This window comes from Chlorocebus sabaeus, chromosome 17 (genome assembly GCF_047675955.1).
Source record: "Chlorocebus sabaeus isolate Y175 chromosome 17, mChlSab1.0.hap1, whole genome shotgun sequence".
Lineage (NCBI taxonomy): Eukaryota > Metazoa > Chordata > Mammalia > Primates > Cercopithecidae > Chlorocebus > Chlorocebus sabaeus.
Genome location: NC_132920.1, coordinates 20,734,405 through 20,759,428, shown reverse-complemented (window position 1 = coordinate 20,759,428; position 25,024 = coordinate 20,734,405). Strand labels below are relative to the sequence as shown.

Below are 25,024 nucleotides of genomic sequence, written 5' to 3'. Positions count from 1 at the left end.
TTCAAGTGATTCCCCTGCCTCAGCCTCCTGAGTAGCTGGAATTACAGGCACATGCCGCCACACCCAGCTAATTTTTGTATTTTTAGTAGAGATGGGGTTTCACCTTGTTGGCCAGGATGGTCTCAATCTCCTGACCTCATGATCCGCCCACCTCGGCCTCCCAAAGTGCTGGGATTACAGGCGGGAGCCACCACACTCGGCCAATACTACACCATTTTATATGAGGTACTTAAGTGTGCATAGATTTTGTATCTGAGGAGGTCCTGGAACTAATCCCCTGCAGATACCGAGGGACAACTGTGCTCACTTTGCACTAAACACTGAACTCGAAGATAATAATGTAATGACAACTGAAACACATTCAGCACCCAAGGAGCTTACAATGTAGTGGAAGATCCAAATGACACAGTCTGTAAAGTGCCATAATCAGGATACATAGGGAATGCTGTGGACACAAATTAGAGGGAGGGATAGATGTAGACTGGTTGTGGAGGGAGAAAGAAGCAGACATCCCAAGAAAGGAGCACACAGCTGAGAGCAGGAGGCTCACCCATGAGGTGAATGGGGAAGAACAGACACGCCAGGAAAACCCTTTAGCCTACGGGGAGGCCTGCAGTCAAGACAGAGAAGAATCTGGAGTTTTGAGAATTTCAAGTAGTTCAGGAAACTGAATACTGGAGTGTGAAGAGGGGAGTGACAAAATGAAAAAGAACACAGGGACTAGAAAAATAAACAGTTAAAAACAGACACTCAATAGGCCAAATACGTACCTGGAAAGTTACCGTGCAGAGACCTAATGAATCCTAATCTAACAGAGTTTGACAGACCCTGAAATACTAATGTTTTAAAGGAATGTGTCTAGCCAAAAGCCCCGCATAAACACACACACAAAACCAGCATTTTTCAGCCAGGCGCAGTGGCTCATGCCTGTATTCCCAACACTCTGGAAGGCCGAGGCAAGTGGATTGCCTGAGTTCAGGAGTTCGAGACTAGCCTGGGCAACACGCTGTAACTCTGCCTCTACTAAAGCAGAAAAAATTATCCGGGAATGGCGGCATGCACCTGTAATCCCAGCTACTTGGGAGGCTGAGACAGGAGAATCGCTTGAACCCAGAGGTGGAGGTTGCAGTGAGCCGAGATTACGCCATTGCACTCCAGCCTAGGTAACAGAGGGAGACTCCATCTCAAAAAACAAAAAACAAAAAACAAAAAAAAAAAACACTGCATTTTTCAGGAGAAAGCATGATTAGCCAGCAAACTCCAAATATTATTGTCCAATTTGCAAAGCAATCTGTACCATGATGATAGTTTAGCATAGTCCCGCTAAACTGTCAAATTATGTAAGTTATTCATTCATTCATTCAGTAAATAAATATGCATTAAATCCCTACTGTGTATAATTTTCTACTTACTGGGGACAGAGTGGTAAATAACAAAATCAAAAAGGCCCTGCTCTCATGGAGAGTATATGCCAGTGAGGAGAGACAATTAAAATACAAATAAATGACCATTTATATATTTCAGTGACAACTAAAGTTACAGAGGAAAACAAGGCAACTAAAAAAAGAGAAAGAATGTTAGAACGTTTGAGATTTTAAATAGGATAATCAGGAGTTGTGGGAAAGTATTACAATGTTGGAATGAAGGAGAAAGAAGAACTGAGGCGGGGAAAGCAAACAGACTTGCATTTATAATTCAGCTCAGGCTGGACAGACAGAATGAGTATATGAGGTACTCAGTCAAGTGACAACTATACTTCTCACTGTTAAATTCTGCTTTAATTACTAGTTTCTCAGCTTGATAAGTTTGGGTTTCTGAATCTTCAACACTGAAGGCCAGATGCTGGTCCACCACAAATTCACCAAGTCACTGAATGCCACTCCATGGGGCTTTTTGGGAAAAACTAAATAACTTTGGTCAACCTTTTCTAGTCTTTGACAGCAGTGTGGAGGATAAACCAGAAACTGGTGAGACTACAGAAAAGAGGGCTAGTGGCAACACAACTGCCACTGTTCTGGAGGAAGTAAAGGCATTGGATTCAGAGAAATAGGCAGATGGTGGACAAGGAAGCTGTTCACCAGTTCTCAATGAGAAGGAGCATGAAGAAAGAACAGAACGGAAGGAAAACAATTTCAAATAAAAGGGAAGGAGGATGAAGTAGAAAGGGGCAGAACAGCTTAAATCTGTGGGGAATGAGATGTGGTTGTATGGGTAATTAGCTGCTCCCTGTGATTTAAGAAACAGAGGCCTTCATCTCATCAAATTTTCAGAAAATGTTTCTTTTTCTGACGGACTCATAATTTAAAGAATGCAAAAATTCAATAAATGCTTATGAAACAAATGAGTATACCAAGAGATATAATCAAGGACTTTAAATCAAGGTGTGGAAATTAAAAGAGTACTTAATAATCTGTCATGATGCTTCTTTTAAGTTTAAAGCTCAGAAGAATAACATTTTAAAATATGCATCTCAAATAGTGAATAATCAAAGTGTGGTTAGTATCTTGGGCAACATTTACTACACCTTTACTGAAAAAAACAGTCGAATATGATAAGTGTCTTAATCACTCCACAAAATAAAGTGCTAATTTTTTTCAAAGATTTTAAATAAGGCCATAGCTGGGAAATGAAATCCATGTTTATTACCAAAAATGGAAATAATATTAAAGTTATAAAACCCTGCTGCAGGCCGGGCGCGGTGGCTCAAGCCTGTAATCCCAGCACTTTGGGAGGCCGAGATGGGTGGATCACAAGGTCAGGAGATCGAGACCATCCTGGCTAACCTGGTGAAACCTCGTCTCTACTAAAAAATACAAAAAACTAGCCGGGCGAGGTGGCGGGCGCCTGTAGTCCCAGCTACTCAGGAGGCTGAGGCAGGAGAATAGCATAAACCCGGGAGGCGGAGGTTGCAGTGAGCTGAGATCTGGCCACTGCACTCCAGTCTGGGCGACAGAGCGAGACTCCGTCTCAAAATAAATAAATAAATAAATAAATAAATAAATAAATAAATAAAACCCTGCTGCAAATATAAGTATAGTTTACATACAGGAAACATTTCAGAAGAAACTGTATTCGAGCACATTTTGTAATTTTTCTTTCCCAAGAAAATGTTTGGCTACTTTTCTATGTCACATGTCCAAGAAAAAAAAATTAAATTCATGAAATATACTGAATATTTTATGAGTAAGTTCGAGAGATGCTTACCCGGTATTGATGGAAATGATTTCTATCAGTGGATTCTTCCTAATCTTCGGCAAATCCAATCGTGCTCCCCCCAGCCTCCTTCCATTATCCTTTTTCTGACCCAGCAGTCTCACAGAGTGACCTTCAAACCAAGCACATAAATACACATTAGCAAGAGTCACACACTTCACTGTAACTTAATGCTTTCAACAAACGTGTTCATTTAACTTCTTTCTGGGAGCAGGGGAAACAACATAAAGGAGTGAAGCGTGATCATTTAAACTTAAGAAATACTGTCCAAAGGGAAAACAGCGGCCGGGTGCAGTGGCTCACACCTGTAATCCCAGCACTTTGGGAGGCCAAGGTGGGTGGATCGCCTGAGGTCAAAAGTTTGAGACCAGCCTGACCAACATGGTGAAACTCCATCTCTACTAAAAATACAAAAATTAGCTGGGTATGGTGGCGGGTGCCTGTAATCCCAGCTACTTGGCAGGCTGAGGCATGAGAACAGCTTGAGCCCAGGAGGTGGAGTTTGCAGTGAGCCGAGATGGCACCACTGCACTCCAGCCTAGGTTACAGAGTGAGACTCCGTCTCAAAAAAACAAAACAAAACAAAACAAAAAACAGAAAAACAGCTGTATTCAAGGCCTATTTGCTTTGCTTATATTGGAACAGATGAGAAACAGAATACCCTCAAAATATCATTTCTACAGGTTTATACTCTCTAGCATAGGCCAAATACGTACGTGTAGCAGGAAGGGGTGGTTTGGGCACTGGGCCTGCCTGCCACTACATCACAGAAAAAATGAGTAATAATAATAACAATACAAAAGCAATCCCAAGTAACTGCTCAAAGCAAACAACAAATCAAAGAAGTAAATAATCGAAAAGCTGAGATAAAATTGCACTTTAGGGCTGGATTTTTTAAACAAACAAACATTTTATTTTTACACAATGTCACAAAAGGAAATCAGATCACTACTAAGAGCCATTAAAACGTCTGTAATTTTTAAATTTTGAAATAATTTCACACTTGTAGAAAAAGTGGAAGAACACAATATACAAAAAAATCCCATACCTTTCAGATTCAATTATTATTTTACCATATTTATTTGTCATTTGTTCTTTCTATATGGACATACTGTATTTTGGGGTTTTTGGGGTTTTTTTTTTGTTTTTTGGGGTTTTAGTTTAGTTTTGTTTTGTTTTGTTTAAGAGACAGGGTCTCGCGATATTGCCTAGGCTGATTTCAAACTCCTGGGCTTAAGCAGTCCTCCTGTCTCAGCCTCCCAAAGTGCTGCAATTACAAGCATGAGCCACTGCACCTAGTCTAGACCTATTATTTTTATAACTTTACTGAGGTATATCCTATAGCCTATAAAATTCACACACTATAAGAATAAGAGTCAAAGATTGTCAATACATTTGTAAAGTTTTGGCCAGGCGTCGTGGCTCACACCTGTAATCCTGGCACTCTGTGAGGCCAAGGCAGGCAGACCAGCCCAGCCAACATGGTGAAACCTCAACTCTACTAAAAATACCAAAATTAGCTGGGTGTGGTGACATGCATCTGTAAGCCCAGCTACTCAAGAGAGTGAGGCAAGAGAATCATTTGAACCTGGGTGACAGAGGTTGCAGTGAGCCAAGATCACGCCACTGCACTCCAGCCTGGGCGACAGAGTGAGACTCCATCTCAAAGAAAAAAGTTTTATAATCATCACAGTAACTCAATTTTAGAAATATGATGTAAATGTTCTAAAATTGAGCTTATTAGAGTCTATCTCTATTCCCATACCAAATAGAGGGAATTTTGTTAATCCACTGACCAGCTGATTGACATTTGAATTGTTTCCAATTAACAGCTACCATAAAAATGCTTCTGTGAACATTCACATGCAAGTTTTTATACGGACATATGTTCTATTTCCCTTGGATATATTCCTAGGAGTAGAACTGCTGGATCATGTGGTAAATTTATATTTAACATTTTAAGAAACAACAGCTTACGAAAGCAGTCATACCATTTTATATTCCCACCAGCAATGTATGAGGTTTTGAGTTTCTTCATATCCTTGCCAATACTTAGTACTACAACTTCTTTTGATAACAGCCATTCTAATGGGTGTGTAGTGGTATGTGATTGTGGTTTGAATATGCATTTCCATAGTGAGGAATGATGTTGAGTACCTTTTCATGTGATTATCAGCCAAATGTATTTCTTATTCAGTAGAATGTTATGATGATCAATTTTATATGTCAACTTGACTGTGCCACAGGGTACCCAGATATTTTGATATTATTGTGAATGTCTCTGTGAGGGTGTTTCTAGATAAGATACCATTTGAATTGGCAGACTAGGTAAAGCAAATTGTCTTCCCAGTGTAGATGAGCCTCATCCAATTAAATAAAGGTCTCAATTTAAAAAAAAAAAAGGCTAAGAGTGAGCTCCTCCCGACTGACTGTATGAACTAGAACACAGGTTCATTTTGGCCTTTAGACTCACACTGAAATATTGTCTCTTCTTGGGTCTCAAGTGTGCCAGCCTGTGGACTGTAACTTAACACCATTGGCTCTCCTGTTTCTTAGGCCTTTGAACTCAGACTGCAACTACATACACAACAGCTCTCTGAGGTTTCCAGCTTGCTGAACGCAGATCTTGGAACTTCTCAACCTCCACAGTTGCACGTGCCAATTCCTTACACTACATCTCTTTCTATATATACACCCATTGGTCCCAACTAATACAAATGTCTACTCCAGTATTTTACCAGTATTTTAATTAGAGTATTTGTCTTACTGAGTTGTAAGAATTATTTACACATTATGGTTACAAGACCTTTATCAGATATATGATTTATAAATATTTTCTCTCAGTATGTGGCTTATATTTTCATGTTCACAATAGTGTGTCTTGAAAAGTAAATGTTTTCTCCATTTAATGAAGTTCAATGCATCCAATTTTTTCTTTTATGGCTCATGCTTTTGGTGTCACATCTAAGAACTCTTTAGCTATATTAAGGGCACAGAGATTTATCATGTGTTTTCTTCTACATGTTTTATTGTTTCTGTCTTATATTTATGTCTAGAATTCACTTTGTTTATTTTTATGTACAGTGAAGACCTAAGCTCTTTTTTTAAATATGGATATTCAATTGTCCTGATGCTATTTCTTTTCCTTCTTCCTCTTTTGTACTATTGGCACACATATTAACATATATAGTGGTATACAGTAGCACCACTTACCTGTGGCTTTGCTTTCCACGGATTCAGTTACCCACAGTACAGTATAAGAAGATATTTTGAGACAGGAAGAGAGAGACCCCACATTCGCATAACTTTTATTATAGTGTACTGTAATAATTATTCTATTTTCTTACTATTGTTGTCAATCTCTTACTATGCCTAGTTTGTGAATGAAACTTTATCATAGGTATGGATGTATGTATAGGAAAAAACACAGGATACACAGGGTTTGGTACTCTCCATAGTTTCAGGCATCCACTGGGGATCTTGGAATGTATCTCTCATAGTTAAGGGAAGACTCATGTAAAGCTAAAAATATGGTGCTATAATTATTGTTTGTTACATAATTATGTGTTTTTTTCCATTTTGTTTTCTATGAGACAGGGTCTCACTCTGTCACCCAGGCCGGAGTGCAGTGGCACGATCATGGCTCACTGCAACCTCGACTTCCTGGGCTCAAGCGATCCTTCCATCTCAGCCTCCTGAGGAGCTGAGACTACAGGTGTGCACCACGACGTCCATTACTTTTTAAATTTTTTTAATAGAGATGAGGTCTTGCCATGTTGTCCAAGCTGGTCTCAAACTCCTGGGATTAGGTGATACTCCCACCTTGGCCTCCCAAAGTACTAGAATTAAAAGTATGAGTCACTGCACCTGGCCTATGTTTTTTTAAATAATGAAAATGAAAAATATGTTTACTCATATAAATACCATTTCTAGCATGTTTCACTGCTCCTTGGAATCCAAGTTATTATTCAGTGCCTCTTCTTTTCTGCCTGACAAACTTTCAATATTTCTTACAAAGTCCATTCCAGTTTCTGCTGCATGTGCAGAAGAAACAACTTCTGGTTAACTTAAGGTATGTGGAGAGTTTCACAAGCCTCATAGCGCTAGCTCAGCTCCCAGAATTCCCTGCTAAAACCCCGGCTAGTCCGTCTGTCCACTGCTTGCACCAAACAGGTCAGTAACTTCAGTCCAGTAGAGCTGCAGACCTTCCCTACTGCTTGCCATCAAAATCTCCACCGTACCTGACAGTTCTCCAAATCCACTGAGCTGTCTCAGGAGCAGCCAGGAAGCTGCTGGCTTTCATGGCCTGTTTTGCCCTAGTTGCAACCTTGCCCACTGAGCAGAGGAGGGAAAATGGAGCCGCCCCAGCATAAATACCAAGACTTACACTGTTTTTATCCGAAGTTCAGTTTTATCGTGAATAAACACTTCTCAGTTTGTTGAATGCTTTTAGTTGATTTCCAGAGTACTGACATGATTTGCTTTCAACTGCTTGTGCAACTTTAGCATTGCTTTTGAGAAGAAGGTTTGTTGACCTCCTCATGCCATCATGACAGAAGCATATCAAATGCAACTTTTAAGAAGCAATCATTAAAATAACTTCAAATACATAATTAGTACAGCTCTAAGATTCTAAGCACTTACATACATGTTTCATCACCTGTCATTTAAGAAAGCTTTATTGCTTCAGTATCTCTGGTACAACTTTTCACAACCAAAAGTAATAAAAGCATCAGTCATAGCCTTTTTGCACTACTCACCTTACTAAGAAACATTTAGTACTTTACTCGTTCTGAAAATGTATGCTCCAACATAGAAACAGGCTAAAGTCAAGCAAGCATTTGGCATGTTGGATTCCACAGATTTTTCAAGATAAGTTAAACTCTCCAATCAAAAGCCCAGTTAATGAAGAGGTGTGCAAGACTGGCATGCTAACGTAATTGTTCTCCAAGAGATGCCAAGAGTTCAATAACGACTATGCAAAGCCATGCTATTTTCATACTTGCATGAGACAAATTTCATTATATCCTGCTGAGATTCCAGTAATCTGCAGCCTGTACTAATAACATTTGATAAATTATTCATCTTCACTATCTACATGCAAATAAAGGAAAGTATCTCTGCCTGATGATATAATGAGTTATTTTCCAATCCAATGATTCATTAAAGAGCAGCAGACCTAACAATAGTCTGGTTTTTTAAAATTGAAAACTATAGCACACTAAAGACAAAGTAGGAAATAACATAACAGTCACTTGTTATATCTGGCCAAAGATGAAAGGAGGGAATTTCAACCATAAAACAATTCTTTGTTTAAAAATGGAGTGGCAGAACAAAACTTTTATTTGTAATACACCCTTTCATTTAGAAATCCTCTTTCAAACAGAACTGCTGTTTCAAATTAATTCCTTAAATCCATTAACCATATAGTAAATATAAATACTGTGAATCCTTACCTATTTTATGTGCAGTTATCAATACTGTTGCCATCTGAAACAAACTAAAACTTGCCAGAATAAAGAATAAAACTGAAAAATCAAGTCTTTGGAAAGAAAAGGAGAGAGAACAAGGACTCAGGATCAGAGAAACATGCTGAAAGATTTGAGATGTGAAAGGTAAAAGGCAAATTTTTGGAGCAAATTTGTCCTGAAAATGAGCACGCTATACTTACGAAAGGACCATGAGGTAAAGACCACAATTACACATTCACACATTCCTTCTTTATTTGATCCTTTCTCATTAGCCACTGAGGCCTAGCACTGTGACAGAAAAAGAATGGCTGCTCACTGAGCACTGGTTTATTTTGTGATGACTGTGAATCAGCCTTTTGGCTTGAATGAAGGGAAAGAGAAAAGAAAGAAGGCAAACCAGTAGAGAAAAGAAAAAGGGAGTGAGTTTTTACATCGCTTCAATCCCATGTAATAAGAAATTAAAGGGGGAAATATTAATAGGAACAGATGGGGAGATGACGCTCAGTGTGACAAGATCAACTGATAATGGCATGAGGCCACCGAGGAGATGGTGATAAATATGTAAAGTGACTAAAAGAGATATGCAACTTTAATAAAAAGATAAGAAAGGAAGACCGGCATATATTTAGAATGAGACATACTCAAAAACGTTATATTTCTGAGATCTTTTATCTTTTCCATTTTAAATGTAAGTTCACATTTCACCTCCTCTAAATAATGGTCAAATATGTCTCGGTGGGTTTATTAACCCTCTTTAATAAACATCTCTCTGAGTTGTTACTTACAAGTGTCAGACACAATTCAATCCTGTTAAAACCAAATTCAATTTTAAGCCCTGAGGTTTTCAGCAGTTATTCATAAATCAGCTACAAAATCTGATTCCATGCTGGTTTTTACATTTGATCTAATCCATTAAAGAACGCTACTAAACCATTTTACCAACTAAAATTATTATACGTTGTAAAAATTTGAACCAAAAAGCTAGCTTTTGGTACAATTCACTGTTGTGTACACATTTCTGAATTCATAATAGTGAAATATTTATGAGAAGAGAAACCAAGGCATTGTATATTATTTGTACAGTAATTGCTACACTAGTTGAATCAATGTTCAACGCTGTCTATCGATCTTCAAGAACAAAAATGTTTTCTAAATCTCATGGTGCTACCTGCATTGAATGGTGTTAGAACCGAGGGAAAACATCCCACCCACGTATACTAGAAAGCTCAGCCTGTCAGCATATCAAAGGAAGCCAATCATAATGGTCATTTACAAATAGAAAAGAACCAACTCCCCAAACATAAAGACATATATTAATTGAGTGATAGAAACATAACTAGCATATATCTATTAACTAAATTATGCTCCTACATACAAACCAATCTTCTCTGTTTGGTTCTCATGTTCTAAAGTGGGTTGCACATACTAGCTTTAGAATATCATTCATATTACAGAAATACTAATGATCTGGCAACTTGGATGCCTATTGTTTATTTTTTCCCTTTATTTTTTTCTAAAGGCTCTATACAGCCTGACTTTTCATCAACATTTCATTCACTCCATCTAATTTTAAAGGCCATTCACTGTTTTCTTAATATATGACCACCCACCTCCACTACCACCAGAGAGAACTCATGCCAAGGCTTGTTGGTTTTATTTTTTATCTCTTGATAACTGGTCTCACCTTGCACAAATTTGGTTCTATTAAGTACACACAGAAAAGACTTGTCTGAACCCTAGCTCTGGGTTGGCCTGCTGGAAATATTCCTAGTGAAGCAATCCAACATGATGATGGGGACAGACAGCAGAAGGCTGGCAGAACATTCAAGCAAAAAAGTTTTTTAAAATATGAATAAACGGGCCGGGTGCAGCAGCTCACACCTGTAATCCCAGCACTTTGGGAGGGTGAGGCAGGAGGATCAGGAGGTCAGGAGAACGACATCATCCTGGCTAACAGGGTGAAATCCTGTCTCTACTAAAAATACAAAAAATTAGCCGGGCGTGGTGGCGGGCACCTGTAGTTCCAGCTACTCGGGAGGCTGAGGCAGGAGAATGGTGTGAACCTGGGAGGCGGAGCTTGCAGTGAGCCAAGATCGTGCCACTGCATTCCAGCCTGGGCGACAGAGCGAGACTCCATTTAAAAAAAAAAAAAAAAAAAAAAAAAAAGAATAAGCGTACTATACATATCAATTCTCACTTAAATTTGATCACATCAATTTGAATTTTATTTAAGAATATTAGATAAAAGTGCCCAATTTAATCTGGTTTTCTACAAAATGTTCATAGTTACCATTTAAAGTGTCCTTAATAGGCATTTTAACTACTCAATTACAAAGAGCAACAAAAGTGTAGTCTAAGTTTTTCTCTACTCCATTCAATATCATTCCTCATATATAGGTACTTCTTAGAAGAAAAAAACATAGGTATTCATGCTAAAGTGTGACACTCCTTTGAAACACTTCATCTTAAAAGAAGAAAAGAATATAAAACACAGAAATTGGGTTAAATGGAAGAAGCAGCTTTGTCACAAGTCTAGATTGGAAAACTTTACACAAAAATGGTAGAATTAACTAAAAAACAGAATCATTACAACTCAAGCTCTAATTCTTTGCTACTGAGATTAAATAATTCCCTTTTTCAGCAAGTATGAAGAGTTTGCTAATGAGAGCAATGACACCTAGAAAAAGATATTAAAATGAGAAAAGAATAAGAAGAGACTGTCCAAAAAGACAAAACTAAAAGTATAAATCAGAGTATACGTAAAGAGAGCCCACGGAGATATTGATGTTACCAAGGTGCGTTTCCAGAGTTTAACAAAGCATGAAGATTCCAACACCTTACCTGGTGGACTGGGGAAGACGCTAAGGTAAGATCACAGTACACAGTTTAAATCCCTAGAAATCTGAGAATTGTTTAATATCAAAACTCCTGTTGTAAAAAAAGTACCTACTCTATAATCTTAATAATATAAAATTTATTTATGGACAAGAATTACGGAAGAGAGCATGGAAAGAACATTATTGGAATGGAATGTTCTTAGGCAATTTTCTTATTCCATTTGCACATTATCAATGGTATAATAAATAAGTTACATTAAACAAAGGATACGTATAACAAAGTAATCTGCATAAGCAAAATGTCCTTTTACTCTAATGGAGATACCTTCTGGGGAAATTACAATAAGTATTTAATTTTATGTTTTAATTACTATATCTTTTGCAAGCAGATGTCTTTTATGACAGTGGGAATCGATTCACATGGTGTCAATTCATTTTTTCAGAATCCAAATCAAATGTACATCAAAACAGTTAAAAGTCAAAGCAGTCCCATGTCAATAACTCAACGTTAATATTGACCCTTAGTAGAACTCCTTAGATCATTAGCTGTCTTGCTACAACAGACTCTCCTGAATTCTAAATTTATTAAATGGCTCCAAGTCTTTGATATTTACAGCAATAAAGCCATGAGCACTTCTGTTTCTGTATGTAAAGCATCCACAGCAACAATACAGAACATAATGATTTCTCATGCTCAAACCTGCATTCCCAAGGATACTGTAGCTAGTGATGAAAGCAAAGCAGACCTTACAAAAGACGGCACTCCAGCTGCTGGAAAATGAGAACAACAAAACATACAAGACATAAGGAACTTGTAAGCCACAGTTAACTTTTAAAATTGAAGCTCAGAGTCCTACTGAATTAGACCATTTTATGCATTGCTTTAATACCTGAGGCTGCGTAATTTATAAAGAAAAGAGGTTTAATTGGCTCACAGTTCCGCAGGCTGTACCAGAAGCATGGTAACAGCAATCTGCTCAGCTTCTAGTGAGGCCTCAGGAAGCCTCCAATCATGGCAGAAGGCAAAGGGGGTGCCCACCTGTCGGGGAGAGTAGGAACAAGAAAAGATGCGAAGAGGAGAGATAACACACACTTGTAAACAACCACCTCACGTGAGAATCCCCTATGGGCCAGAACAGCACCAAGCCATTGGCGAGGGAACCGCCCCCATGACCCAAACACCTCCCACCAGGCTCCAGTTCCAACAGCAAGGATCACAATTCAAAATGAGATTTAGAAGGGACAAACATCCAAACGATGTTGCACTCACTTTCAATCACAAATGAAAATGTCAAGTCTCCTCCTGCTAATTCAACTCAAGCCACCATAAAGTGTGACAGAAGAGATGGGGAGCAGTAAAGGCTGGAGAATTTTCCCGTCTATGTATTTTAAAAAATGCCTGTCTGACCTTGTTGACCTTCATTTCACTTCCAATCAAGAACTGAATAATCTTGTACTGTGGGCAGCATAAAGACAATCTAAATGAGAGGAGGCCCCTGGAGCTCACTTTGCTTTAAATTCACTCTCTTAGCCCTCAACCCCTTGAGATAAGTGTTATCACTGCCTTTCTATAGAAATGGCAAGAGCGAAGTAAGTTTAAAAATGTGGTTAAAACAAAGAGGATGCACATTTTATGTTGGAAGTCACTGTATTAATGTACACGCATAACTGAAACAAAAGTTCCATTCATACCATAGATGAGCTTAGAAAATGAAGTATGAAATATTACTTTTTAATATTTAAATACAACATAAAAATCCCCAAAATACACCCCTTACCAAAACAAAACAAAACAATCTTCTCTATCTTAAGTCACTACTTCGACTTCTGCCTTAAAGGGACTTAAGGTGTCGAGGAAGGCAGACTGCTGAACACGTAAGAGGAAGGACGTGTCACAGGTAATGTGACAGATGTTTCTAAGTACAGAGAGACACCACAACAAGAGAGTGTTCAACTCTCCCAGGGAAAATCAGGAAAGACTTCAGGGAGAGGCCACACTGAAGTCTGGGAGGCAGAGCAAGCAGGACACAAATTAGATGCGTGATTGTATCTATTTCACAGTACCTTTTGCTAGAATTCCTGTTTTTGATTTTTCCACTTCTTAAAACCAATCTAGTTAAAAGCCTATCATTTTAACTGGATTTCACTGAAAAGATTTATTAAGACTTGGCAGGAAGGGGCCCCATGGTGAAAGACCACGCCTTCAAAAATGAAAATGCTCCTAAAAATAATTTATGAAGTAGAAATTATGTGGCCTTGAGATTCTTAGTTCTGGTCAAAAGACTAATCAAACATTGTCTTAAAATTTAATTTTAAAAAACAACACTGTTGGGCATGGACTGTTAAAGACTGAAAGCCATGAACACTAAAATACCTCTGATTACAGCTGCAAAACTTGTGAGAATACAAGATTTAAGGCATATCCTTAAAAAAATCCCAGGGTTTTGTTTTGTTTTGTTTTGTTTTGTTTTTTGACCTATTTGACAGTAAAAACTCTATATACAAAATATGTTTTATATTAAAACTTTCAAAACTTATTCTTACAACACACAAGAATTTTCTCTATAGAATCTTTTCATTTGCTTTTTATTGGTTGGCTTTTTTATCAGTTGCTTACGGTTAGGGAATATGTTCACTCACTCATATCCCAGTTTAAGCACCTTTACAGCATGGTATGAATAAAACAGTCTACACAGAATTTTCTTTAAAAAAATTAAGCTATCTTTATGAACTCCTTACAAAAGAATGTTTTATGTTGGCACAAAATAAAACAGAAAAGAAAAAGAGTGAGAAAAGATCAAAGAGGAAACAAGACACATAAAGTAACAAAATATATAAGAGAGGATCTAAAGGGAACTGCAGAAAAAGTGAGCAGTGATCTTAAACAACAGGCATCAGAAAAGAAAATAATAGATGGGCCTCACTTTCTCATTTCCGTCTGTTCAATATCAACAGCTTTACAGAATATAAAGGAGGGTATGTGCAACAAGGGGACTAGGTTTCAAATTATAGTACACTGCTGTCTGGCTGCATAATCAGTAATGCCAGGCTTCCCGTGGAGTAGAAATGAATTAATGTATATGAAAAGGGTAAGCCACAAAGAGCTAGACAGAAGTTAATTACAGTTACTACCATAATTAAACAACTGTACTCCTATCAAAACATACAGTGCTAATGACGTTTCTCAAAAGCAAGATGGCAAGGGAGTTTTCAAAACTTTCAAACACTAAAAGTTAAAGTCAGATCCCATTTCTTTTAAAAGCTCTGGAGGGCTAGGAAATAGGTCACAAATAACTGCATTGATAATGATGATCAAGGCTGAGCATGGTGGCTCAGACCTGTCATCCCAGCACTTTGGGACAAAGCGGAGGAGATTACATGAGGCGAGGAGTTCGAGACCAACCTGGCCAACATGGTGAAATTCCTTCTCTACTAAAAATACAAAAATTAGCCAAGTGTAGCGGTGCATGTCTATAATCCCAGCTACTTGGGGGGCTGAAGCACAAGAATCACTTGAACCTGGGAGGTGGAGGCTGCAGTGAGCCAAGATTGCACCACTGCACTCCAGCCTGGGCGACAGAGCAAGACTCCGTCTTAAAAAAGAAGAAAAAAAGATGACCACAAGTTTGTGAACAACATGTTAAATATACAAATTAAAGTAGACTGAAGGTCACCCCTATGAAATCACTCACTTGTACTGTGATGTACTTTCCTGGGTACGAGTTAGGGGAAGAAGGCACAGGTAATGAACCTGGAACTGCACACGGTCCTGGATAAGTGTAAGCGTGTGTGTTCAGGAACCATGGTAGACAGCCAAAGTTGTTTTTCCACCTCAGGATACCTTTGAGTGATAGGATCCTTACCTGTCTAGAACGGTAGCTAACCATGGCAATGAATCTAGGTGAGTGGCTGCAGGGCCGACTCCCCAGCTCCCAGTTTCCCCATAGTCTGGGTTAACCAGTCTGCCATCTCCCCTCTGAGGTCATGGGTCCTCTCAGCCACTATCCCTCTCCCAGGAAACATTCTTGAGAACCACTGCCGTAGGTAATGTTACCTACATTAAATCCCCTCAAATCACTTTTTCCCTCAGCAAACCAAGTTACCAAGAGTAAAACTACCTCTCTCGAAGTCCTGAAAAAAAACATGCTCCTGGGTAGCTGTTTCAAAGAGGCGCAATGTTTTTGAGCAACACTGGTAAGCACACTCCCTATCACTGCCCAGAACTGCATCACAACTGAATGGAATAAGGGCAAAAGAATTTAAGAACTGGGCCTTCCTCAAGACCCTCTTCACTAGAAAATATAGAGGTATACCAAACAAAAATACATGGTACCTCTGCCACAAACGTCTTCAATTTCATTTTGTGAGAAGGACGGCACAGGGAAAGAAAAAGTAAAATCTGGCATATAGAAATCAGGGTGTGACCATGGAATACTATGCAGCCATAAAAAAGGATGGGTTCTTGTCCTTTGTAGGGACATGGATGCAGCTGGAAACCATCATTCTCAGCAAACTATCGCAAGAACAGAAAACCAAACACTGCATGTTCTCACTCAAAGGTGGGAACTGAACAATGAGATCACTTGGAATCGGGAAGGGGAATATCACACACCAGGGCCTATCACGGGGAGGGAGGAGGGATTGCATTGGGAGTTATACCTGATGTAAATGACGAGTTGATGGGTGCTGCCGAATTGATGGGTGCAGCACACCAACATGGCACACGTATACATATGTAACAAACCTGCACGTTATGCACACGTACCCTAGAACTTAAAGTATAATTAAAAAAAAAAAAAAGAAATCAGGATGTGAGATAAGATAAAGGCTAGTCACATTCTAATAACTTCTGCTAGAGATCACTATCTAAAATGCCAAAATCTATTCTAATGACAGACTCTGAAACTCGATTTTAAATTATAGACACATGCACTTCAAGAATTTCAGAGTAAAAGTGACCTTCCACGTGATACAATTTGCAACTCAGGAAACTGAGAACCAATGCGGTCATATGGGCTGTTAAAGATGGCATTGTTAGTAGTACAAACAAGCATTTGCACACAGCTCTTCATAGTCTCAATCAAGGACTCTCACCTATCACAGCAGCACCCAACAGCACCCAACACATCAGCTGACTTTTCAGCGCAGCTTCAAGAAATGGTGTACTTTAATTTTCAGAAATACAATAAAGATTTAATGTTAGAAAGCATGCTTTATAAGGACATTTTAATTACTATTTCTTTATTACTCAATACAATGCATACTTTGTTATAAAATGGTAGTACTGAGATAAACTTCTTTAATATATCCAGATATCCAGAGGATATCCAGAGTTGATATCCTAACTGAAGATTCTCCAAGTGAGCTTTCTCTCCCTCAAATTAATAAGCGAAATTGGTATTTGGTCTCTCAGTCTCCAAAGTAATTGCTACATACCTGCTGTATACTTTGTAATGTGTTACAGAATGAACTTCTAAAAGAAAAAATGTACAAATCACCAAATATTGGAAATAAATGTTCAAATCGATAAAACATTCTGGTAATAATCCTGTACCCATTATTATCAATATTAGGTTTTCTAAGAAAAGATCCATAACATCACTAAAGTTTATTCTACACCTAATTAAGTTAATTATTTCAATTATCAAATACAATTTTTCAAGAAAAAGAGAAAGTCAGATTTAAATTTCTTCTCTAACTACATCTGAGCCGTCAGATTACTTTGTGGTGCCAGTTCTCACTTGACTGTGACACAGTAAATTATTTCCCTAACAATAAAATCTTTGTTTTTTTTAAAAAAAATTGAAGATGATAATTTCTATATCCTATCAAAGCTTTAGATACTGCATTTCTAATATGACCTGGTTTCTACTTTATATTTCTATTTTTAGGGAAATCAGCTATAAAGTACGAAAGAAGAATTACCAATCCAATACAATTTACAATTTACAATTGCTGAGAATAATCAAAGCAAAACAGAAAATACCACAATTAACCTACAACTTTATCCTGCGTTTGAAAAATGCAATGAAGTTGCTAGTATTTATTTTTTTTCTCTAACTTTACAGTCTCATCTATTCTCACTATATTTTACCAACCAAAAATCGTGCATTCTCTAATGAAGAATAAAATCTCTCCAGTCACGAAATAAAGCACGTGATACATATGCAGTGTATAAAAGCAGTGTAGCAACTGTCAATTATCTTAAAAGTTAGTTATAATAAAGGAAGAATATATGATGAAAAAATGTTATTTTCATCTTTTCTTTTAAAGTATATTAAAACTCTTAAAATACAAACATTAGGTGAACATTTTGTATGGAAACCTCAAAATATGATTAATTGATCTACCTGTTTTTTTTTTTAAAACTAAATGACTCTTACTGTAGTAAATAGTATAACATTTAGGTATAATGCAAATTCTTTCTGGGATTGATGCTTTATATTATTTATTTGTTAAGAAAAATTAATATGGTTGAGAAACAAGAACTCTGGGAATCAGAAATTGCCATATCTGAAAATATTATGTACCAGAAATAAAAATGATTAAAATACAGATATAAAAAAGCAAGGATGTTCAACCATATATTTGCTCATGCTAACAGTTTCACAAAAGTCTAAATGATAATACATTTTTAGAGATTGAACAATACTTGTAGTCTCACCTTCATGAAATCTGCCAAAACACTACCAGAATTCACAAGAGTTAATGTGTAAGTGTAATTTAAGAGTAAGCAAGTCCTCATTAATAGTTAAACAAGGAAAGATGGGGATACTATACTGGACAGGTCAGTGGGACTACTAGCGGAATGGTCGGGTCATGGGAAGCCTGAGAGGTTCAAGCCTAAAGTAATTTCCTTTCCTTGCTTACGGCAATCAAATTTAGTAAACTACTATAAGAGTGTACTGTGTGAAAACTACAATATGATTAGCAACCTGAACTATTCAACACTATGCACCAGCTCACCCCACCAAAACCCCAGAATTCAGAAATCAAAAGTTAGAGAAATACGCAAGTCCTCATATCAATAAACTCCATTAATGATGAAAGGTGGTTTCAAATAATAATAAAAAAAATGCATCTTTGAGCAGAAAAGGAAATATAAGCGATAAATACACTAAAGCTGTGTAATTAAATTTAAGATGAACAAAAAGCATATAAGACCATTCTGAAGCCACCATAAAACAGCAGAATCCACTTGGGGGATTCATTTAGGCATTCATTTGTGTTCTGACAGCCTTAATGACTAAAAATATTTGATAAATGTAAAGATACTCACCATCTTCATTTAAAAAAAGCCAGTGAACTTGAGCATTGTTTAAAGAATACTTTTTCTAGAGCATCTATTACATATTTTGTAGTAGATAAACACTGCTGCTGCTTAGTATGTGTGTAGCTAAAAAGAGGACTGATGATTTGGCCAATACAGTTAAAGAGTTACAGAAATACAGATAAGACAACACATGCTGGTTTCTCTTACAAAGTCCTTTCTGTTATTATTCCAAACCAAGGTATAGAATGAAGTAATGTAAAAAATCAACTAAAAGTCTTATCATAGAATGTTTTTGTTTGGGGCCATAAAGAAATTAGCTTCCTCTTATTTTTAAGAAAATACTGTGGTTCGAAAAATGCTAAGAGACAGAATGAATAACAAAGAGTTCATCCTAGAAATAATGTATGTAGACGTACAGAATACAAATAAGTAAAGCTAGAATCCTTTTGTTAATGTGTGGAAACTAAAGAAGGAGATGTAAAGAAAAGAGAATAGCAAAGCAGATAAACTGACTGCATTTAAGAATGTAACCACAGACTTTGCAATTGGAAATGCAAGTTACCAAACTGTAACCATATAGTAAAGTTAACTTTACTATATTCATAAACTTAAAACAAACAGGCTCATTGAAAAAAACTAAATAAAGTAATAAATCCCCGACTCCTTTACTTACTAGAAGGTAGAAGTTAGCATGTATTTACTTACACCAATGAGACTGGAAAGTATTCCTAATATGTAAGGCAATCCACAAAGTTTTTCCCACTACCTTCAGACTACACTAACTGTGTCAGAGATTACATATAATGAGAGGATGCATACAAGTGTTCTTTCAAAGCATATATTAAAAATCAATAAAAATTAGTTTATTGAAATGCAACTATTGAAAAAGCAGATGTGCTTTTGTGGTCCAATACTCCCCATATATACCACGCTACATATCTAAGCTCAATCACTTACTCATTGAGTTTGGAAAACATCCTCAAGTAAGTCTGCATTGAGCTCTGTAAGGTGGTTATTCAGTCACTCACACTGATCAAACCACACTTGATACAGTCCTGCTTCCCAGTCTCAACTTATGAACAGTTTATGCTCTAAATAAGTACCACATGCAAAAGTAAAAACCCTTACAGAGTGAAGATTAATAGCAATGTATTAAATAAGAAAGCTGCTTGGTGATGTAGTCTGAGAATTTAGGTTAGTCCAGTGCAAGATGGCATCAATTACTGAGAAGTTAGGAAAAAACAAAATCAGTGAAACTTGCAAATTATATACCACATTGGGAAAACCCTAAATTACCACCACTTGAGGCATTTGGAAACTGACTGATGAAACACCAGCAAACATATTAATTATAATAGGGATCTCAACAGAGGTTGACTGGTGAAGAAGTATGACTTAATGGTAAAAACATTTTTCTAATTTCAATAGGTACAATTTATTTGCAATAATTTGTCATAAGATATCCAATTAGACTATCTTTCTACAAACATAAGATTTTTTTAATGATTTTTTGTTTAGAAGATTTCACATGCTCTTTCTGGAAGAAACGCAGATTTATATTCCTTTCATAGTTTTCATACAAAAAAAAGTTTGTAATGACCATACGAGCCAAGACTAAGGTATGTATGAATATTTTTAAGAGACAGAAATGAATGTGAATCCACTAGACACTGTATTTCTTTCCTTACATTCAGTTTCACACCTTATAAAATTATCAAAGTGATACAGGAAAAAATCCTAAATTCATTATAATTACATATATCCTGAAGCCAAAACCACAAATGGAGTCTTCTTGTCACTATTAACATGATGAAGATCCATTCAGAATAATTTAGCAAGAATTTCCCGTTTTGATACAATCAAGACAGATAAATGAAAACAAGCTTTTATGGTTTTATGTTAATTACAATAGAGTTAAATGCTTTTATTATCAATGTACCTTATTAGTTTTAAAATACTACTTGGTGTAACATAAGCAGCAATAAGAAGAATGCAAACAGGCTGTGACAGAGGCTGTATGTCTAAATCCACTTCAAAGATGAGATATGAAGAGAGCCCAACAGGGATCAAATGTGGAAACAAGAGGGTTATAGCAAAATCCTCTTGTCAGGCGGTATTCCATCTGGCCCTTCTGGGCAGAGCCTTGCTTCTCTACAGCTAACTTCTTATCAATCAGGGTACCAGCAAAGCAGATGGCTCACTGCATAACTAAGAAGATTTTCATAAAGGAACGATTTACTAAAATCTGGGCAGGGCCAGGAAAACCAACAGACAATGTGGTACTCTGAGGCTAGCAACAATGGGGTGCTGTTTCCATCCCAGAGGCAAGGAAGAGAAGAGCTGTAGAAACCTGGAGAAAGAGATAAACAGGGACGCAGGAGAACTGTGACCTTGGGGTAAGGAAAGCAACCAACCCAAAACAGGCAGGGAGGGAGGAAGAGATGGGAGTGGATACTCTCAGCTCGCTCTCTCGTCACATCCTCCAATGAGCTGTGACCTTGGGGTAAGAAAGCAACCAACTCAAAACAGGCAGGGAGGGAGGAAGAGATGGGAGTGGATACTCTCAGCTCGCTCTCTCCTCACATCCTCCAATTGGCTAAATCCAACTGGACATAAGATGGCAAGAATCTTACTGATTCATTCCATACAGGTCAGGCTCCACGGACACAGATCAAGATGGAGAATGGATCTGGAAGGACAAACAGAAGATATCCACTTCTGTGGAGGACCATAAAGTAAATGTAAAGCACAGTGAAAATATATGTAAGAAACATCAAGCAGCACAGTTGGCTGGAGCAAAGGGTATAATGTGTTAGCATTCATGGACAAAAGACGTGAAAATGGTAGAAAGTCCCCAAATTAATTTGGTGAGTAAGAGGCACCAGTGAGAATATACATAGAGAAAAGTAAAATAATCCCAGGTTAATGGTAGCAGGATATGCAGTCAGATTGAAAGGAGTGTCACTGATGGCAAAGATCAGTTAGAGTATTCCAGCAGTTCTTATATTAAGGAGGAAGTAAGAGGTAAGCATTAACATGAACTAACGCCCTAATATGTTCTGTGTACCTCAAAAGTCTTATCCATTTAATCCTGCTGATTTTAAGCTGAGAAAACTAAGCCTCAGAAAAATAACTTGCTAAAAGACAACCAACAACTGGCTAACTGCTGTAAAAAACACATTATTTCAGTGGCATATGCTGTCTGAATGAAGTACTGGCAGTAGAAATAAAAAGCAATGAACAGAAGTTGACTGATAAGCCTAGTTCTCTATTAACTAAGAGATACCAAAAAAAAATCATGTAACTCCTTCACAGCTCAGCTTCCTGATCTGCAAACTAAGGAAAGCTATCAAAATTATTCCTTCCATCTAAAAAATTTTCCTGTTGCATTACAAAGACTTAATTATCAAACTTCCCATCCTCTAAACAAACCTGCCAATGAATATCCCCTTCAACTTCATGTTTGAGTCACTCTCATAGCTAAATGCAAACACAATCTCTCCAGTAAATCCACTCAAGTTCACACTCATCAGTAAGAAGCTATCCCTGATTAACTCAGCCTGGGAGTAACAGGTCTTGTATGATTTCCTATAGAAATTACATCTCTCCAAGCCATTTGGCAAACTCCTAAGCACACTGTTAACTATCATTAATTTCCTAAAATAGATCTTATTTTTTTAGAGTAGTTTTAGATTCAAAAAAAAACTCAGCAGTACAGAGTTTTCATACATCACTGCCCCCACTCCACACATAGCCTCTCCAACTATCAACAACCCACACCAGAGTGGTACGTTTGTTACAATCAATGAACCTACACTGACACATCATTTTCATCAAGAGTCCACAGTTTACATAAGGGTTCACTCTTGGTGTTGTTCATTCTAAGGATGTGAACAAAAGTATAATGACAATTGTCCACCATTACAGTATCATACAGAATAGAATTACTGTCATAAATATCTTCTATTTTCTGCCTACACATCCCTCCCTACTCTCTAATCACTGGCACCAACTGATCCTTTCACTCCTTCCATATTTCACCTTTTCCACAATGTCCGATTAGTTGGACTCATACAGTATGCAGCCTTACAGATGGATGTCTTTCACATCATAGTATGCATTTAAAGTCCCTCTATATCTTTTCATGGCTTTTTTGCTCATTTCTTTTAGTGTCAAATAATATTCCATTATCTGCATGTACCAGTTTCTTTTTTTTTTTTTTAATTTATTTATTATTATTAAACTTCAAGTTGTAGGGTACATGTGCACAACGTGCAGGTTTGCTACATATGTATACTTGTGCCATGTTGGTGTGCTGCACCCATCAACTCGTCATTTACATCAGGTATAACTCCCAATGCAATCCCTCCCCCCTCCCCCCTCCCCATGATAGGCTCCGGTGTGTGATGTTCCCCTTCCCGAGTCCAAGTGATCTCATTGTTCAGTTCCCGCCTATGAGTGAGAACATGCGGTGTTTGGTTTTCTGTTCTTGTGATAGTTTGCTGAGAATGATGGTTTCCAGCTGCATCCATGTCCCTACAAAGGACACAAACTCATCCTTTTTTATGGCTGCATAGTATTCCATGGTGTATATGTGCCACATTTTCTTAATCCAATCTGTCACTGATGGACATTTGGGTTGATTCCAAGTCTTTGCTATTGTGAATAGTGCTGCAATAAACATACGTGTGCATGTGTCTTTATAGCAGCATAATTTATAATCCTTTGGGTATATACCCAGTAATGGGATGGCTGGGTCATATGGTACATCTAGTTCTAGATCCTTGAGGAATCGCCATACTGTTTTCCATAATGGTTGAACTAGTTTACAGTCCCACCAACAGTGTAAAAGTGTTCCTATTTCTCCACATCCTCTCCAGCACCTGTTGTTTCCTGACTTTTGAATGATCGCCATTCTAACTGGTGTGAGATGGTATCTCATTGTGGTTTTGATTTGCATTTCTCTGATGGCCAGTGATGATGAGCATTTTTTCATGTGTCTGTTGGCTGTATGAATGTCTTCTTTTGAGAAATGTCTGTTCATATCCTTTGCCCACTTTTTGATGGGGTTGTTTGTTTTTTTCTTGTAAATTTGTTTGAGTTCTTTGTAGGTTCTGGATATTAGCCCTTTGTCAGATGAGTAGATTGCAAAAATTTTCTCCCATTCTGTAGGTTGCCTGTTCACTCTGATGGTAGTTTCTTTTGCTGGGCAGAAGCTCTTTAGTTTAATGAGATCCCATTTGTCAATTTTGGCTTTTGCTGCCGTTGCTTTTGGTGTTTTAGACATGAAGTCTTTGCCCATGCCTATGTCCTGAATGGTACTACCTAGGTTTTCCTCTAGGATTTTTATGGTATTAGGTCTAACATTTAAGTCTCTAATCCATCTTGAATTAATTTTCGTATAAGGAGTAAGGAAAGGATCCAGTTTCAGCTTTCTACTTATGGCTAGCCAATTTTCCCAGCACCATTTATTAAATAGGGAATCCTTTCCCCATTTCTTGTTTCTCTCAGGTTTGTCAAAGATCAGATGGCTGTAGATGTGTGGTATTATTTCTGAGGACTCTATTCTGTTCCATTGGTCTATATCTCTGTTTTGGTACCAGTACCATGCTGTTTTGGTTCCAGTTTCTTTATTCACTTACTAAAGGGCCATTTTTTTGCTTCTAAGTTTTAGCAATTATGAATAAAGCTACTATAAACACTGTGTACAAGTTTTTGTATAAACGTAAGTTTTCAACTCATTTGGATAAATATCAAGTAGCACACCTGCTGGATGTAAGACTGTGTTTAGTTTTAAGAAACTGCCAAACTGTCTTTCAAAGTACCTGTACCATTTTGCATTACCATCAGCAATAAACGAGACTTCCTGTTGCTCCACATCCTTGCCAGAATTTGGTGTTGTCAATGTTTTGGATTTTGACCATTGCACCAGGTATATAGTTTTAACATACCACTATATTGCATTGCTGCTTCAATTTGTAATTCACTAATGACAGACATATGATGCTGAACGTCTTTTTATACACTAATTTGACATTTGCATATCTTCTTTGGTAAATTGTCTGTTCAAGTCTTTTGCCCATTTTTTAACTGGGTTGTTCCTTTTCTTATTATTGAGTTTTAAGAGGTCTTCATATATTTTGGATAATAGTCCTTTATCAGATGTGTATTTTGCAAATATTTTCTCCCACTCTGTGACTTATCTTCCCATCCTCTTGACAGTGTCTTTT

General features: G+C 37.4%; 1 protein-coding gene across 1 annotated transcript in view; it reads right to left on the bottom strand.

Moving 5' to 3' along the window:
* The window catches only part of CDKAL1 (CDKAL1 threonylcarbamoyladenosine tRNA methylthiotransferase), a 705,645-nt gene that overhangs the window by 448,224 nt on the left and 232,397 nt on the right, over positions 1–25,024 (bottom strand). Inside the window, exon 8 of the mRNA XM_007973575.3 lies at positions 3,205–3,325. Within this exon, the coding sequence (XP_007971766.3) occupies positions 3,205–3,325 (121 nt within the window). The remainder of the gene's footprint in view (positions 1–3,204; positions 3,326–25,024) is intronic.